Source organism: Pseudophryne corroboree, chromosome 5 (assembly GCF_028390025.1).
Source record: "Pseudophryne corroboree isolate aPseCor3 chromosome 5, aPseCor3.hap2, whole genome shotgun sequence".
Taxonomy (NCBI): Eukaryota; Metazoa; Chordata; class Amphibia; order Anura; family Myobatrachidae; genus Pseudophryne; species Pseudophryne corroboree.
In genome coordinates this window covers 813,371,443-813,389,834 of record NC_086448.1, presented here as the reverse complement: position 1 = coordinate 813,389,834, position 18,392 = coordinate 813,371,443, and the positions used below count along the sequence as shown (strand labels likewise).

At 43.6% G+C, this 18,392-nt stretch overlaps 1 protein-coding gene across 1 annotated transcript in view; it reads right to left on the bottom strand.

The window, feature by feature from the left end:
• The window catches only part of CSMD3 (CUB and Sushi multiple domains 3), a 1,529,921-nt gene that overhangs the window by 305,751 nt on the left and 1,205,778 nt on the right, over positions 1-18,392 (bottom strand). The window contains exons 39-42 of the mRNA XM_063924487.1: positions 16,168-16,286; positions 15,357-15,426; positions 13,473-13,589; positions 8,572-8,781 (exon numbers count right to left, since the gene is read on the bottom strand). Coding sequence (XP_063780557.1) covers positions 8,572-8,781; positions 13,473-13,589; positions 15,357-15,426; positions 16,168-16,286 — 516 coding nt within the window. The remainder of the gene's footprint in view (positions 1-8,571; positions 8,782-13,472; positions 13,590-15,356; positions 15,427-16,167; positions 16,287-18,392) is intronic.

The window sequence follows — 18,392 nt, the reverse complement described above, 5'->3', positions numbered from 1 at the left end:
TGACCGAGCACCTTTAACATCTGGTGGTGTTCGTGAGTCGCGGCGCAGCCGTGTGTTGCGGCTTGTCCGCTACTATTTATTATTGTGTTTATTTTGAGTTCTGGTGCTTTGCGGAGGATTCCGCTTCCACAAGATCCACTCTGGTGTCCAGCGGTGCCGGATAGGAGTGTCGGATCCGTGGATCCTTGGTTGTCCTTTTCCCTGGCGGCTAGTCCGCACATACCTTTTGATTTAGTTAAGTTAGCTTGTAACCCCTGGCTTGGTTGCTTAGTCAGAGGGCCCCTTGTTATCTCCCTGTCTCGGACTTCCCCTTGTCTCCCATTAAGACCTGCGGGGGCATCGGGGTTGGGCAGACATAATCCGCCCTTCGAACGCGGCTGCCATGGGCTCAAGCAACCATAGTCTCGCAGGGGATTTCTGATAACACGGGCGAGACAACGGAGTTAGGGCGCCAGGGGTTACTAGGCTCTCCAGCTCCCACAACCTGTATTTCATTCCTGTACTCAGATCTCTGCCATAAGATCTTCTCCAGTCTGGAGTACAGGAATCGTAACATTATCACCGGCCAGACAAAAGAAAAAATTTCAACAGGAGTTAATTCTTTCACTTATCCAGTAGGGAGAATTTTGTCGGCCTCATGAATCCCACCGGTGTTGGGCCAAATCCTGGCCAGTTTTTGGTTAGTCAGATTCAGGAACTTACCCAGATGGTTCAGGATCTGTCCCTCCGGGTGAGCTCACAGGAAGATCTGTTACGGACTTCCCCGAGGGTCATCCCTGAACCAAAAATGCATCTGCCTGACCGTTTTTCTGGGGATAGAAAACAGTTTTTTAATTTTAAAGAGTCTTGTAAACTGTATTTTCGTTTAAGACCAGTTTCCTCAGGTACGGAGGCTCAGCGGGTTGGAATTATAATTTCTCTGCTTCAGGGGGATCCTCAGACCTGGGCTTTTGGTTTAAAGACAGACGATCCGGCCTTATCGTCTGTAGACGCTTTGTTGAAATCTTTAGGGCTATTGTATGACGACCCTGATAGAGAGGCATCCGCAGAAAGTCAGTTGCGTGCTCTAAGACAGGGTAGGAATCCTGCAGAGAATTATTGTACGGAGTTTCGCCGTTGGTCGAACGACTGTGGCTGGAATGATCCTGCCCTGCGCAGTCAGTTTCGCCTCGGCTTATCTGAATCTATAAAAGACAGCCTCCTTCAGTATCCCGCTCCTGAGAACCTTGATAAACTCATGGAGCTCTCTATTAAAATAGATCGTCGGCTCAGAGAGCGGAGGACTGAGAAAGGGGCATCTGTAGTTTCTTTTCCCTGTGTTTCTTCCGCTCCGATAGACATGGAGGAGCCTATGCAGATTGGTCTCTCCAAATTGTCTCCGGAAGAAAGAACCAGGAGGCAAAATTCTGGTCTGTGTTTGTACTGCGGAGGTAAGGGACATTTTGCCCGTAGTTGCCCAAACAAGTCGGGAAACTTCCTGACCAAGTGAATAGTGAGGGGGTTCACTTTGGTCTACAGCTCATCTCCTCAAATAATTCACTATTGGTTCCTGCTAAAGTTTCTTATGACAGCCTCTGTTCCTCGGTCTCTGCTTTTGTGGACAGTGGAGCTGCAGGAAACTTTATGGACTTAACATGGGCCAAGGCCTTAGGTATTCCTCAGTTAACCTTAAGTAGGTGTATCACCATGCATGGTTTAGATGGGAGTCCCTTATCCAATGGGGTTATTTCTATATGTACACCTCCTGTTTTGCTCTCGGTGGGAGCTCTACATTCTGAAAAGATTGAGTTTTTTCTTACCCATTGTCCAGCAGTTCCTGTGGTTCTGGGTCACCCTTGGCTGGCCTTTCATAATCCCATCATAGATTGGCAGTCTGGGGAGATTCTACAATGGAGTACCATCTGTGATAAAGAATGTATTACACTTCCTATCCGAGTAGCTGCTGCCAGGCCCGCACATATTCCTGGAGAGTACCAAGATTTTTTGGATGTGTTTTCCAAGGGCAATGCGGATATTTTGCCTCCCCATAGGCCTTATGATTGTACCATAGAGTTAATTCCTGGTGCCACGTTGCCTAAAGGAAGGTTATATGCATTGTCTGGTCCTGAAACTGTGGCCATGAATGAGTATGTGAAAGAAAGTCTTGAGAAAGGGTTTATCAGGCCATCTAAATCCCCTTTAAGTGCAGGTTTTTTCTTCGTAGAGAAGAAGGATGGTTCCCTCAGACCCTGCATTGACTTTCGAGCCCTGAATAAAATCTCAGTAAAGAATACTTACCCTCTGCCTCTGATCTCTGTCCTCTTTGATCAGCTACGTTCGGCTGTTATTTTTTCCAAGATTGACCTGAGAGGAGCATATAATCTCATTAGAATCAGATCGGGGGATGAGTGGAAAACGGCATTCAGTACTCAATCAGGTCACTATGAGTATCTGGTCATGCCTTTCGGCCTATCTAACGCTCCGGCAGTCTTTCAGGATCTCATTAATGATGTGCTCCGTGAGTTTCTGGGAAGATTCGTTGTGGTCTATTTAGACGACATTTTGATTTATTCTGACTCTATAAAACAACATGTTACCCAGGTGCGTCAGGTACTTAAGAAATTACGTGAAAATCACTTGTATGCCAAACCGGAGAAGTGTGAATTTCACGTCACGGAGGTATCCTTTTTAGGGTACATTATTTCCCCTCGGGGATTCCGAATGGAACCTAAGAAGCTCCAAGCCATCCTGAGTTGGGCGCAACCCACCAACTTAAAAGCAATTCAGCGCTTTTTAGGGTTTGCGAACTACTACAGAAGGTTTATTCACTCTTTCTCTGACATAGTTGCTCCCATTGTGGCACTCACTAAGAAGGGAGCAGATCCTACCAATTGGTCATGTGAAGCTAAAGTATCTTTTCAGGCCTTGAAACAAGCCTTTGTCTCAGCCCCTGTCCTTAGACATCCCAACCCAGAATTGCCTTTCATCGTTGAGGTAGATGCCTCGGAGGTTGGTGTAGGGGCTATCCTTTCTCAGAAGGATCCAGATTCCCTTGAGTTACATCCTTGTGCCTTTATGTCCAGGAAATTCTCATCTGCTGAATCCAACTACGATGTTGGTAATCGGGAGTTGCTGGCTATTAAATGGGCTTTTGAGGAGTGGAGACATTGGCTTGAAGGAGCGACCCATACCATTTCTGTTTTGACAGATCACAAAAATCTTCAATACATTGAATCAGCTAAGCGACTGAATGCCCGACAGGCTCGTTGGGCTTTATTTTTCACTCGTTTCAAATTCATTATCACCTTCAGACCTGGTTCCAAGAATACCAAGGCAGATGCCCTCTCACGCAGTTTTCTTCCCGCTCAAGACAACAGTCCTGTTACTCTCATACTTCCGCCTTCAGTCATTCAGGCAGGTCTCACACAGGATGTTTTTTCTCAATTGAAGCTGCTTCAACATCAAGCTCCGGGAAATACTCCTGCTGGTCGTCTTTTTGTTCCTGAGTTTTTGAGAGCAACTGTTTTGGAGGAATTTCATGATAGCAAAGTTGCAGGGCATCTGGGAGTCGCTAAAACTTTTGAATTGGTATCCCGCGCAGTGTGGTGGCCTGGTCTTTCTAAAGACATTAAAGAGTTTGTTTTTTCGTGTCAGGTCTGTGCACAGCATAAAGTTCCCCGTTCTTTGCCTATTGGTCAACTTATGCCATTGAATGTTCCTCTTAGACCATGGTCGCATATCTCCATGGATTTTGTGGTGGATCTCCCTCTGTCAGCTGGATGCACAGTCATATGGGTGGTAGTGGACCGTTTTAGTAAGATGGCTCATTTTATTGGTCTTCCCCGATTGCCATCTGCCCAGGGATTGGCAGTCTTGTTCCTCCGTCATGTTTTCAGACTCCATGGGTTACCCACTGATATTGTTTCTGACAGGGGTCCACAATTCATTGCACAGTTTTGGAAGTCTTTTTGTGCTTCGTTAAAAATGAAATTATCATTAACCTCCGGTTATCATCCACAATCAAATGGACAGACTGAGCGAGTGAACCAATCCTTAAAACAATATTTGCGTTTGTACTCGGCCAAACTCCAAAATGACTGGTCTGAGTTTCTTCCATTGGCAGAGTTTGCTTATAATAATGCCTGTCATTCCTCTACCAATGTGTCTCCATTTTTTGCAGTTTTTGGTTTCCACCCCAGAGCTAATTCATTTTTCCAACATTCCTCTGTCTCCTCTCTGGCCCTGACCTCTCATCTTAAACTTATTTGGAAAAAAGTGCACATAGCTCTCAGAAAAGCAGCTTTCAAGGAAAAAGATTTTTCGGACAGGTTCCGGCGGCCGTGCACTTTTAGAGTAGGAGACAGGGTGTGGCTGTCGACTCGCAATATCAAACTTCGACAAACCTCAGCCAGATTGGGTCTTAGATTTATTGGACCATTTCTCATTATCAAAAAAGTCAATCCAGTTGCTTTCCGGTTACAGCTACCAAAAACGTTACGAATCGGAAATACCTTCCATTGCTCTTTGCTCAAACCATATGTTTCATCTAGCAGATTTCCTCGTAAAAAACCTCAGGGGAGATCACCAGTTAATGTACAGGGTCAGCAGGAGTTCGTGGTTGAGAAGGTTCTCGATTCCAAGCTGTCCCGGGGTCGGCTTTATTTTTTGGTGCATTGGACAGGTTATGGTCCTGAGGAAAGGTCGTGGGTCCTAGATGAGGACCTTCATGCCCCAAGGCTCAAAAGGGCATTTTTTCAAGAATTTCCTCAGAAACCCGGATTTAGGGGTTCCTTGACCCCTCCTCAAGGGGGGGGTACTGTTAGGCGCCGAGGGTCCGCTCGTCAGTGCGGCCGGCGCCTAGCAACGGGGACGCCACTGTCGGATCGTGTTCCCCGTTGCTGGGTCTAAGTTTATATCATCACTGGTTTCCTGGCTGTGTAGCATGCAGCTGCACGGCATGTTGTAATTATCACTCATCTGTTTCCCTGGCCATGCAGCTTGTCAGCTGCATGGCATTTAATCCAATCAGCCTCCAAACAGCTGATTGGAAGACTCTCTGTTAAAAGCACTCCCAGGACTCCTCACAGACGCCGGTGATAGCTTCCTGTTTGCCTGATTCTGCTGCAGAGAGAGTTCCCAGTCCCGGTCTGTTCGTTTGTTCCTGTTCTCAGTGATCCAGTACTCGGAAGTTACCATCTGTTCCTGGAGTCTGACCGAGCACCTTTAACATCTGGTGGTGTTCGTGAGTCGCGGCGCAGCCGTGTGTTGCGGCTTGTCCGCTACTATTTATTATTGTGTTTATTTTGAGTTCTGGTGCTTTGCGGAGGATTCCGCTTCCACAAGATCCACTCTGGTGTCCAGCGGTGCCGGATAGGAGTGTCGGATCCGTGGATCCTTGGTTGTCCTTTTCCCTGGCGGCTAGTCCGCACATACCTTTTGATTTAGTTAAGTTAGCTTGTAACCCCTGGCTTGGTTGCTTAGTCAGAGGGCCCCTTGTTATCTCCCTGTCTCGGACTTCCCCTTGTCTCCCATTAAGACCTGCGGGGGCATCGGGGTTGGGCAGACATAATCCGCCCTTCGAACGCGGCTGCCATGGGCTCAAGCAACCATAGTCTCGCAGGGGATTTCTGATAACACGGGCGAGACAACGGAGTTAGGGCGCCAGGGGTTACTAGGCTCTCCAGCTCCCACAACCTGTATTTCATTCCTGTACTCAGATCTCTGCCATAAGATCTTCTCCAGTCTGGAGTACAGGAATCGTAACACAGTGATGGATTTCCCACCAAGTCGATCAGTGAGCCAGCTGCTGTCCATGACTGCACTGGCTTCACTGTGACTGCCAGTCTTCCTATTGGAAGTGCTACCTGTCAGTCACCCGTAGGACAGGCAGTCCCAACGGCAGGTGTTTCCTACCTCTGGGACTTCCAGACCGGGCTGCGATTAGCAGAGAGCGTGGTTGATGACAGATGATTAAGCCAACTGGGGTCTAAATACTAAACCTTGGATGTAAATAAAGTGGACAGAGATAAAGTACCACCCAATCAGCTCCTAACGGCCATGTCACAGGCTGGGTTTGAAAAATGATAGTTAGGAGCTGGTTGGTTGGTACTTTGTCACCATCCAAGGCCTAGTAAATAGACCCCTGAGTGTAACACTACCATCTCTAACCTCTTACACTGCCCCAGCCGCAACGGATGATGCACCAGGATTATAGTTACCTTGTTATTTCGTTACGCTTAAAGTGGCCACTTAAGAGAATGGAGTAAGGGAAATCTCTATGACAATATGTTACAGACTAATTCAGATATGGACGCAGAGCACTGCATACACAGCCAGATCTGCGTCCATCTCCTCGCATGCTGGACGCAGAATCTTAAGTCTGAAGGACATACTAAGCACAGGGCAAGGACGCCCAACATGTGTAGCGCCACTTCATGATGGCCGCCCCTGTCGCCCCCCCCCCCCCGTTATTCCAGTCATGGACTCTGACATTATGCCAGAGTTACTGCACACATGCAGGTCTTGACAGCCATTTTCCCAGTGATTTCTCCAGCTCTGCAGCTAGCGCCGGGCCAATGAAGTGGTAAGTATAATTATATGGGTGCAGGGTATGCAGGGGTATGCAGGGGCCTGTGTGTACCATACACCTTGCACCCATTATAGCTATACTAGTGGTCTGTATGTTGCAATGCGGATTTTATGACCTGAGAGGAGGAGTTACTGCCGTCATTCTGAGTAAGTCCTTGAGACTTAAGATGCTGCATCCTCGGGCACAACAGAGGATCACAGAAGCATCCGGGAGGCGTCTATTTATACAAGACGCTTCCTACTGCATTAGCATCATTTAGCGCAGTAGCTGCATATAACTAAGCTGCTGCGTCCTTCCATAAATCAGGCCCTTAGTACACTATTAGCATAGGTATGCGCAGGGGGGGTGCCTGGTGCGCACAGGCACCCCCTAATGTCTGGCACCCCGATCTCACATGCCTGATGCAGCGATCACCGAGCAGGCTGATTACTGTCCCCTCTGCGTTGCACCCTGTCAGGATTGCATTACTGACCAGACGCCTGGGTCAATCAAGGGTGCCATTGACAACGGCTCCATGTCCATGTACAAAAACAGTATGATGTGACGTGATTACGTCATGCTGCTCGCATGCCCACCCGTCACACCCACCACATGCCCACCTCTCTCCTTCCATGCTATGCCAACGCCAGCCACTGATGAAGAGCAGCATGCAGCCAGCGTTCCTCTTAGGAAGACAAATTCAATACTGGCAGGCGGTCGGCAGCAGCATTGACACGTCACTCGTTTTTTCAGCAGCAGCAGCAATACTAGTCTGTGACTGTCAGTGTCACTGACTGACTTGTAAGTAAGCTGCTGCAGTTTGCAGGGGAAAGAGAGGGGGAGCCAAGCCAGGCTGAGGATGAGCAGTGTAATTGCAGTGAGTGCCATCAGGGGTGTTTGTTTGGTGCACACCACAACATCTGACAATGTATCTGCTTTATTAGGATTGGTACAAAGGTGGATATTTTATATGCGTTGACCATCAATAGATGGTTCTAGACACGCCCAAAAGGCAGTGCTAGACACACCGCTCCGACGGTGCACCCCCTAATAAAATGTGCTGCGCACGCCAGTGACCATTAGCAAATTCAGGGACAAAAACACTCAAGCACAGGAGTCGCTACATGGCAGTCCATCTACGTCGGGCCAGGCATCTTGCACCACATGGTTCAAATAGGACAGGTGTATGAGCCCACATCTGTATGCACTATACCATAGGAGCAACTATTTCTATAGAGTACATATAGAGCCCAATTCAGTAAGGACTGCAAATTCTGCTAAGTAGCAGAATTTGCAATCCTCGTGAACGCATGTTGGGGGCCGCCAATCACATGGCAAGGCCGCCAAGCATGATGACCGCCACCCCCTTCAACCCCCCCCCCCCTTCAATTGCACCACAATTTTTGCTTGATTGTAGAAATTAGAGTTGCCTCCTGCAGGCGCAGCTTGGCTGCGCCCGCAGGAGGCCTGTCGCAATATTTATGATCACCACGGCTGCGTGTGACCTCATGCAGAAGCCACAATTACGCCCATTCCATGCCCCCCCATTTGTAGGACGCCACCCTCGTTTCCCCACCTCCAACCACACAACGCTCCATCTCTGCCTAGGAAATCAAGCGTTGCTGCCCCCCACTCCGCGAACGCCTCTGTCTGATTGACAGGTGGAGGCATTCGCATTTTCTGCGGGTGACCGCATCATTTTAGTAATTAGCGATCCAACCTGCATTATGCCCATATAACACAGCAATTGATGTAATTCTTTTACACCTAAAATATATACATCATATATAACAGAAAAGAAGAAGTTGGACTGTAGAGAATAACACTGCCAAGCACTGAGACAGACGTTCTCGTATCCCAGGTCGCATTCTCCCTATGCACAAATCTCCACGCGCCTTGTCTGCCAGACTCACATATAAATTACAAACAGACAAACTACTGTGCAAAAAGTTTGTAAATGCAGATTTAAAAAAATAAAAAAACTTTTTATTGATTACATTAGAATAGCAAAACGTCTTGCTTACCTTGATAAATGATGTGAAATCCCTGTTTGTTCTGAGAATAATCACTATGGAAATACAAGCTGGTCTCATGGGTTGTGCTGAACAGCGAGGCAGGTACCTGAGGGCCACTTAATCTGCCAATTACCGAGCCGATGTCTGCAGATCCACTCCGTACTTCTAGGTAATCGTGTATTGTTTCGGTGGAGAAATTGACAAATTGTAGATGCACACCTGATAAGATAAATCACGTACGTTGCATTACTTAACGATACATTTAATTAAAGCAGCAGATTTGAAATGCGCTTCAAGCTGTTTACTGCTCATCTGCTGTTTTTTTTATGGATTGTGACCATTTTTTGTTGGTGGGGGGGCGCTCATCTTGGGAAGAGAAGAAGGAAAGACTTAGAGGAACGTAATTATTGTTAAATTAAATAGAAAACAATCATCTTCAGGTACATAAAATAAATTGAAAATCAATTGGTTGCTACTGTATGAAAAAATATCCTATAATATTCATTATTATGTGTGTAATAACTCCAAGTTCTTAATAGTTATTGGGGGGAGGTGGGCTGTAATTGGGTCTGAGATGCAGACATGTAGATTTTTTGGACGGTTTCAGTGGCAAACGCAGGATTTCTGGAGAGAGTTTCCAAATGCAACTGCAAATATCCCACTCTGCGGAACATGGAATACAGTATAGATGATCTATCGTATAGCCTGTATCTAATGGGCCCTACACACTTTGCGATCCACCGCCGAGCTGCCCGGCTTCGGATACGGTCGATGAGCGACCCGGTGGTGAGGGGGGGGGGGGGGGGGAGTGACGGGGTTAGTGAAGTTCCTTCACTCCCCCGTCACCTGGCTCCATAGCAGTACAGGCAAATATGGACGAGATTATCCATATTGGCCTGCATGTACAAGTGACGGGGCAAAAGCGATGAACGAGCGTGGGGCCGCGCATCGTTCATCACTGGTGCCTCCATGCTGAAAGATATGAACGGTATCTCGTTCATTAATGCACGAGATCGTTCACATCTTTCAGTATTATCGCCCAGTGTGAAGGGCCCAAAACATATTTAAATAATATAAATAAGATAAGTGGTCAGGAAAAGGTTAAACATACTATAATAAATAAATGCACAAACATTATAGAACCAGTACTGAACTTTCTAAGCACACATTCTCCCACCTCATGGTAAGGCTCCTGTCTCTTCTTTCTGGTAGCTACTCTTTGGTGCAGTGCACTCAATGAGGGCACAGAACCACACAGACAGCAAACTTGAATGAAAAAGCTGCTACCACTGGGCATGTGCAGCAGTTCTGCATGATGCGGCGCCAGTTCTAGTAATTGTATTATATACCATTGGTATTGTTGTCATAATTTGCCACTTGCCAAGAGGAGGGGGGTTTCTGGGCAACCGGAAATCCCCCCTGCGTTTGCCTATGGGTTTTGCCAAATAATTTAAAGTGTTGATTAATTTAAAGGTAAAAAACAAGTTTTTTTATAAAGACCTACACTAAAACGTTCCCCATTAAGTGATGAAGATTTTTGTTGTTTGTGTGTAAGTACAGTATGTACCTACAGTATATAGAGCCATATACAGTATGTAGCTCTTTTACAAGCTTACAACTTACAGACATTAGTAACACACACACCACAGAATAGAAGAATGCGTTTATGTGACCGGCGGACCAACGCCGGGATCCCGCTTTCTGAAAATCCCGCCGGATAGCATGCCGACCAACAGGACTATTCCCACTCGTAGGTGTCCATGACACCCATAGAGTGAGACTAAAACACAGAGTCCGCTGTGTGGCAAGCGCAGCGAGCTCACAAGGAGCTTTATTGTGCTCTCCCCCCCCCCCCTCTGGCCACCTAACAGGATCCCGCCATCAGTAGTGTGACCGGAGGTCTCCTGACCACCGATCACACATACCCAACCTCGAAATAGAACATAGAGCACATTATTTACAGGGAATGCCGTCAATTTACCTACAATAAAAATCCCGACAACCATTGACCTATGGTTAAAATCCCGACAAGGTCAAAATCCCACCATGGTCAAAATACCAACATTTAAAATGTTGACAGGTCAAAAAGTCGACATTCGTTTTTCAGTTTTTTTTTTTAAACTGACTTGTTCATACTTTACTATCCCAGTGGACCTGGAGGGGGAATATAATAGTGTGCCCAAAGCATAGCATCGCGAGTGCAGCGCGCTATGCGAGGGGATGCGGTACACTTATAAGGTGTCCATGTCAACCTATGTTAACATACACACAATGAAACAATGAAAACGCGTGTCAACTTTTTGACCTGTCGACATTTTAAATGCCAATATTTTGACCTTGTCGGGATTTTAAATGTCTGTATTTTGACCTTGTTAGTATTTTGACCTTGTCGGGATTTTGACCATCGGGATTTTGATTGTAGGTATTTCATACTGATCCCTATTTACAGCACCACTTAATTTACATAGGCTTCAGCTTTATCACACCTACATGTGTGCAGCGGTACCCTATAACTACCCTATATATATATATACCCTATAACTGTACCTTTTTGGCAGGTAGAGTACTATTTATGGTCTGTACCGGCCAAAAGGGGACTTGTACCGATTTCTGCGTCTCCCTTGTCCTATAGCTTCCTATGTCAGTACGAGGTGACCACGCTCCCTTTGCCTGTGGCCACACTATTTTTCAGAAATTGTACCATTTTCTTGTTTAACGATGTTGGACGGTGTACTGCAAATTATGTTTGCTATTCTATCATGCATGATCCTGAGACTGGAGAAGTTCTGGTACAGACACAGATCAGCGTAAGAGCGATGTCATGTAAGAGAATGGGTGCAACTACACACTTTAGTGTTTTAAAGGCCTCTGTAAACTGGCCAATAAAACACACCCATATTATACCCTCCAACTGTTCCTTTTTGGCTAGTACAGTACCATATTTTATGATCTGTACGGGCCAAAAGAGGCCTTGTACCCATTACTGTGTCTTCCTTGTCTTATAGCTTCCTAAGGCAGCGCCATGTGACCACGCCTCCTTTTCCCATGGCCACACCCTTTTCTGAAATTGTACCTTTTTTTGTTTAACAATGTTGGAGGGTGTGCCATACCCATGAGACTTTGGCAAGGGAGATGGGTCTCTCCCACAGCTGTTGTCCCCTTAGAAGTTGCACGAACTGTTATTGTAGTAGCTCATGGAAGACATCACATAATGCTAAATATGGTATCTGTACATTAGGGTTAGAGTCTTTGAAGACATTACATAATGCCTCATGTGGTAGGTCTACATTTGGTAGAGGTCACGGATGACACCCTAACACAATACTACATATGGTAGCACAGCCTTTGGATAGGAGCAGGGGTGTTTTAAGAGATGAGAAGACTCGCATGCAGCTACCGTTGTGGACACATTATAGAAAGGCCTATGGATAGGAGTGATTAATGACACTACAGCATACAAGGGTGTAGCTACCATAGGTGCAGGTAGTTCAGCTGCTATGGGGCCCAGAGCTGAGAGGGGCCACCTTCCCTGTCACAGTTACATGTGTTATATACACGGTGTAGCTGCCATAGGTGCAGGGAGTGCAGCTGCTATGGGGCCCAGACCTGAGAGGGGCCCACCTTCCCTGTCAATATTACATGTGTTGTACAGTATACATTTGTCATCATTGGTAGATACATAGGGGCATTTACAAACTTTTACCTTGGAGGCTACAATATATCTAGTTATATTGGTCCCCTGAACCTGCTCATTGTAATGTGGTATAAAATGAACTGGAGGGCATTATACTGTTACATAATATAAACTAAAGCACTGTAATGTGGCACAATATAAAGTGGAGGCACTATAGTGTTGCATAATATGAACTGTGTCATAATAATGTGAGTTGGGGGTACTGTGTTACATAATGTGTACTGGCAGCCCTACAATGTGACATAATGTTAATTAGAGCACTAAGGTGGTTCATAAAATATACTACGGCACTACTATGGGTCCAAACATTAACTAAGGCACTACAATGGTTCAGAAAATGAAATATGGCTCTATTATTGGGCATAAAATTAACAACTGCTTTGGAGAGGTATCTCTTTTGAAGCATTGGAACAGGGGCCCTCAAAATGTTGCTATGGGGCCCATTAAGTTCTGGCTATGCCCCTGACACCATACTATATGGTACCTCTACCTTTGGGTAAGAGTCATGGAAGACATTACACACTACTACATACTGTATGGTACTGTAGCTCTGCAGTTGTGTAGGAGTCATGGAAGCCACAACACTTAACATGTCCTGGGCACTCTAGTGAGGGAACCTTACCACAGTTAGGGTGAGATGTATGAAACCCTTTAAAAAGTGGAGAAGTTTCCCATAGCAACTAATCAGCTTGTACCTATAAATTGAAAGAATGCACCTAATAAATTATAACTAGATTGGTGTCTGTGGGCAATTAATTCACACTTTGCATGGTTTGATACATTTCCCCCTTACACAGGTACAAAATTGTAAAGCATGTCTTTGTGTCCATGTTATAATTGATCAAGCTAACCTGAACAGACTGGCTTCAGAAATGGAAGTTTAGCGAAGACACTGATTTACTTTCTAAATGTTGGTATATGTTGTAATGGTGATGCACTCCGAAAACTGTTTTTGGCTTATAATGCTACAAAATGTTGGTCTAGACAAAGTTATTTTACTACTATTTTACTGTATCCTAGTCAAAAGAAGTGCTTTATTCTTTCAACCTAATAAATGGAAAGATCAGTCAATCAACTGAATGAATATTTGCATACATGTGTATAAAAAATATATATATATTTAATTTGATGTAAAGATTCAGAGACATCTACAACATCTGTCCAACTTACTGTAATAAGAACATCATGTATACATACAATATTAGTAGACACCTACCAAATCCAATGGGCAGTTTGATGGTCCATGTGCAGTCTAAACTACTTGGATAGTTTCCAGGAAATCCTGGGCTGAGTATTACGCCACTGAAGTCAGACATTGCCCCACCACACTGAGCTAGAAGAGAGCCACAAATCGTTGTCAGCAATATCAACAGGTGATGAACTGGTCTAAAGTCCACTTTCTGTTCATTAACCTCAATTATGCACTGAACAGATACAATTTAAATGTCAAACTCATGCTTAAAATTAATAAAAGAACAAGACTTAAATCTAGATCAAGTAAACAAATCATTTTAACAATAATAAGCTAAACAAGTTAGGGAGTAATGAAAATTATTAGGTAGGTAAGCATAAACAAACCCACTATAATAAATTGACAACAATCATTGGAGCAATTACAAATATCAGGATAAACAGAACCATACATTTTCTGCCCTCCCAGTAATTAGCTTTCAGATCAATGACATATGAACTATGGACGTCATTCAGACCTGATCGTAGATGTGCTAAATTTAGCACATCTACGATCAGTCACACAGACATGCGGGGGGTCGCCCAGCACAGGGATAGTCCGCCCCGCATGTCAGGCCCGACCCCTTACCCCCACAAAAGTACAAAAGCATCGTACAGCGACGATGCTTTTGTACTTTAGGAGTAGCTCCCTACCAGCGCAGCTCCTGCACGTCACGCAGTCACCGCAGCCCGCCCCACACACGGTCCGGGCATACCTGCGTTGCCCAGATAGTGCCCCCTAAACTGCGACCAAATGCTGCTGGCTTGCCCAGAGAATGCCTCTGCCTGTCAATCAGTCAGAGGCGATCGCAGGGCTGAGATGGCCGTCGGCTGTGTGGCATGCGCAGGCGCACTGCGGCGCCGGCGTATGCGCAGTTTAGACCTGATCGGCTTCTGTGCGAAAATGCACATCACCGATCAGGTCTGAATTAGACCCAATGAGTATTTGGACCCCATCGTTTGGGTTCAGTGATGTAAAATGTTACACCTGTACATTTATTAGGGTGTGGTCCATTTGGTTTCCATTCTATAAAGTCCTTATGGACAGGACCCCAACCCCAATCCTCAATACTTAACTCCAGCTAAATTTCAAAAGCTACTGTAATCCTTATACCTTTTATAATAAATTACAGATATAGCATCTTATTTGCATGTCAATATTATTATTATTATTATTATTATCATCATCATTATACAGTTTTATTAGCATAATACCACCAAGTGTTCGTAGCACCATACAGGTAGAATTACAATAATATAAATGAACAATAAAATATAAAAATGTTCAAAAAGACAGTAGTGTACAAGGGCAAAAATTAAACAGTGAGATAATGATACCAAAAAATGAGAGCTGGTTAGTAATACTACTAGTCAATGACCCTGTGATCTGAGTTAGGTAAAAAGGCTGAGGAAGGGGAGTTTCCACTTCCGAGTGGGTAGAGTGCCCCAGAGCTTGCGATGGCTGTAATCAAACCCCATGTAGTCTAATCCTTTATGTAACAGTTCCCAACTGAACGGTATCATTGATGGAAGAACATACACATGCACATGATCCGATACATGGGCATTCGTAAAACATTCTGGGATATAAAACTTAAGGCTTCTATATAGAAATACTCAAACTGAGCGATTGTTTATTAATGGCCAAGTTCCAAAACTGAGTAATGGTTCAATAAGGTTCAAGTTCTACAAAAATATGAATAAATATTTTACCAAATGAACAGCGCAGTAATTGAATTTAATCTACATGTTCTTAGGATGAGAATTAAATTCCACCTATTAGCAACAATTAAGGTTTCAAAATGTATTGATAATTAATTCTATATTATAGGGCTGCCCTGAGAAGGTCATTTCATTAATGTGTACTTACCAATGCAAATCGGGATTGGATAGTTCCATCTTCTCACTGGACCAGGCATACATGTGATGTGAGAATGTCCCTGTGGAAAACATAGCAATGTTGACATAATATTCACTGATAAATCATGCAGTGATACTAAGAATTGTGCTAGGCTCATAACATAATTTGCTGATATGCCCTTTATGGCTACCAGCAAAGCTAGGCAATACAGTAGCTCTGACATCAGCACCAACAGAGAAGGCCATCAAATGTGGTTGGAGTCTGCAGCTTGGTGGACATCCTGTATCATGAAAGGTTTGGGAAAATGGCAAATAATTCCACAGTAGGCCTTGGAAGGGTGATGGCTTCATAGAAAACCTGTTGAATGATCAACAGTAACCATGTTGATGTTCATAAAGTCAAAATTACAATGTGAACATGGTCCAAACTGTTGACAGACAAAGTCAACATCCTCAAATCATCATCAGAAGTCACTAGACTACCAGGGTTGGTTTGTTGACAGTTCATCATGTCAACATACAGTATCATCCGTGTATACATAATGAAAATTGACATGGTCACTGTTGGCATTGTGGATGTGCACGTCAACTGCTCAACCCTGTCAATGTTCTCGCGTCGACCTGATGACTGTCAATATGATAACTGTCGACAAATCATACCACACATAATTAATGTTTTTTGGAGGAGTTATTCTTTGACCGACAAAAGAACACCAACAATCATCAATTTGCTATTAAAATGGCCATTATTTATATTTTCTCTAGGAACATAATGTGAAATACATACAATTAGCTGTTGACAATGAATTAGTTTGCATTACCTGAAGGGAGTACCCTTGGTCACAATTAAATGACACCACATCCCCAACCATGTATCGGTCACCGACTTTTATTCCGTTACTTGGCATTAGCGGTTCTGGACAAGAGTCAAGACCTATTGCTGAAAAATACAATGTGTACTATAATTAACTTGAGACCAGTGACAAAACTGCTAGTACCTACCCAACTGACAGTATTTGAATATTTCCATTATAGAATATCTAACTTTGTGATATTTTACAAATGACATTGATAATCTACGATAACCTTGTGAGGTGTCTCAGTATTTGAAAAAGGAGACATTTTATATTAGGAGCAAGGCAGCATTAACATCTCTGGAGACCTAAAGATCCTAAAAGTGATTCTCAAATTTATAGTGATGTATTGAAAATTTAGGCAGGGTAGAGTTAAAGTACGACTAACGCCATATAGGGCACAGGCAAATTGTCATCTTAACATTCATGGAATTTTAAGGCACCTAAATGCTTTAAAATAAACTGGAGGGCTTATATATGCAGACAATTAGGTTAAGTGCAGTCACTCCATTGATGGGCAGTTTGTGTTTGGATAGCAGCTAATCAGGAAAAGTTGGGGTGGGATCTGCAGGATTCATATACTGTAGCTAGTCTTAGGTTGGGAATGTCCTCTTTTTCCTGTATTTCCCACACTCCCTTTTCTTGTTTGTTGTACTGTGCTTGCGTTGTGCCTACTTTTGTTGCTGCTGCATCTGTTTGGTGGGACAGCACTGCTTTTCAGTGGCAGTCTGATGTTTGTAGGATTGTGTGGCACCTCCCCTTTTCAAGTAAGGCAAGGCTCTTCAGAGAGGACCAAATGTGTCTGTAGAAGATTTCTCTCTAGCCCAGTAAGAGCTGGTCTTTGATCCTCACAATCTAGTCCTCTGTGTGACAGACATACAGTATGCCCATCTGTAATTTACTGAATCCTGCTTGGCTGATGGTTAACAATGCTTTCTCAGCCACCCTACGTTCTTTAAGCTGCCAATATATATATATATATATATATATATATAATATGTATATATATATATATATATATATATACTTATACCGATAAAATTACTATAGTGGGGTCTAAGGAAAGTGATTGTTTTATGTTGTAATTATTATGGGTTCATTAGAAATGTTCTTAATTCATCAGCCTACAGTATACGTGACTTACTAAATACGGGACGGGATAGTCCATATCATATCCTATGCAAGCTTTTGGGACATGGGACCAATAGACGAAAGAGGGAATTCCAGAGAGATGATACTGCTTAATATTATGAAATATTGTTCAATATAATTACTTTGCAATTCATAAAGGCCAACACAAAATCATAGAAAGAAAATTTTAAATGTTGGTACAGGAAACAAACTATTTGAAGCCCAGAAAAATATTGACCTGTGTCTGAAACAACTGCTGGTCTATGCATATTTTATCATTAGTCATTTGTCATTATTTTATTGATGGCCTTTTACAAGGTTATAGCATAGGAGATGATGTATATCTGGAATAAAGAGCTTCTAATCCATAAGTCAGTGGACAGAGGGAATTTAGTATGGTGAAGATCGGTGAAGAACAGCAAGCTGTACTTTAAGCACTTTACTTGGAGATGGTTAAATGAAACCACAGCCCTATTTACTATGGACAACATTTGGAAGTAATGGAATTTTGTATGGAACGCTGACATTGACAAATGCCTTTCTCTCTTTGCAAGTAATACTAATTGAATTCATACAAATTACTAGAGACCAGCTATCAGCATTTATATCCCTGTTATCAGCTTAGGTACTAAAACCAGCTGCATAATTCGGAACACATTTTGGGTCTATTGTCACTGGTAGACACTGCAATCACCATCATTTACAACAGTGAGAAATGCCAGACTCACCACAGCTTTACTTAATAAACATTTGAACGTAACAATATTTATTTCCATCTACAGTAGGTAATTTAGTATCCTCGTATAAGGCTTTTACGTGTCAATGTTTGCCCGTATTTTGCTACTCTACATGTTAAAAATAAAGGATTGCTTTTTCCTACAATTCACTTTGGATACAGTTTGAGTTTATTTGATAATCCAAAAATTGGTGTGGTATAATACTGTATATAGACAGTGTATAGTTAGACAGTTAATAAGTTAATAGATAGACAAGGATAAAAAAAATTTTGAAAATTTTTTGTTTAAACACCCCCACTCCTGGCGCAATTTAGTAGGTTAAAT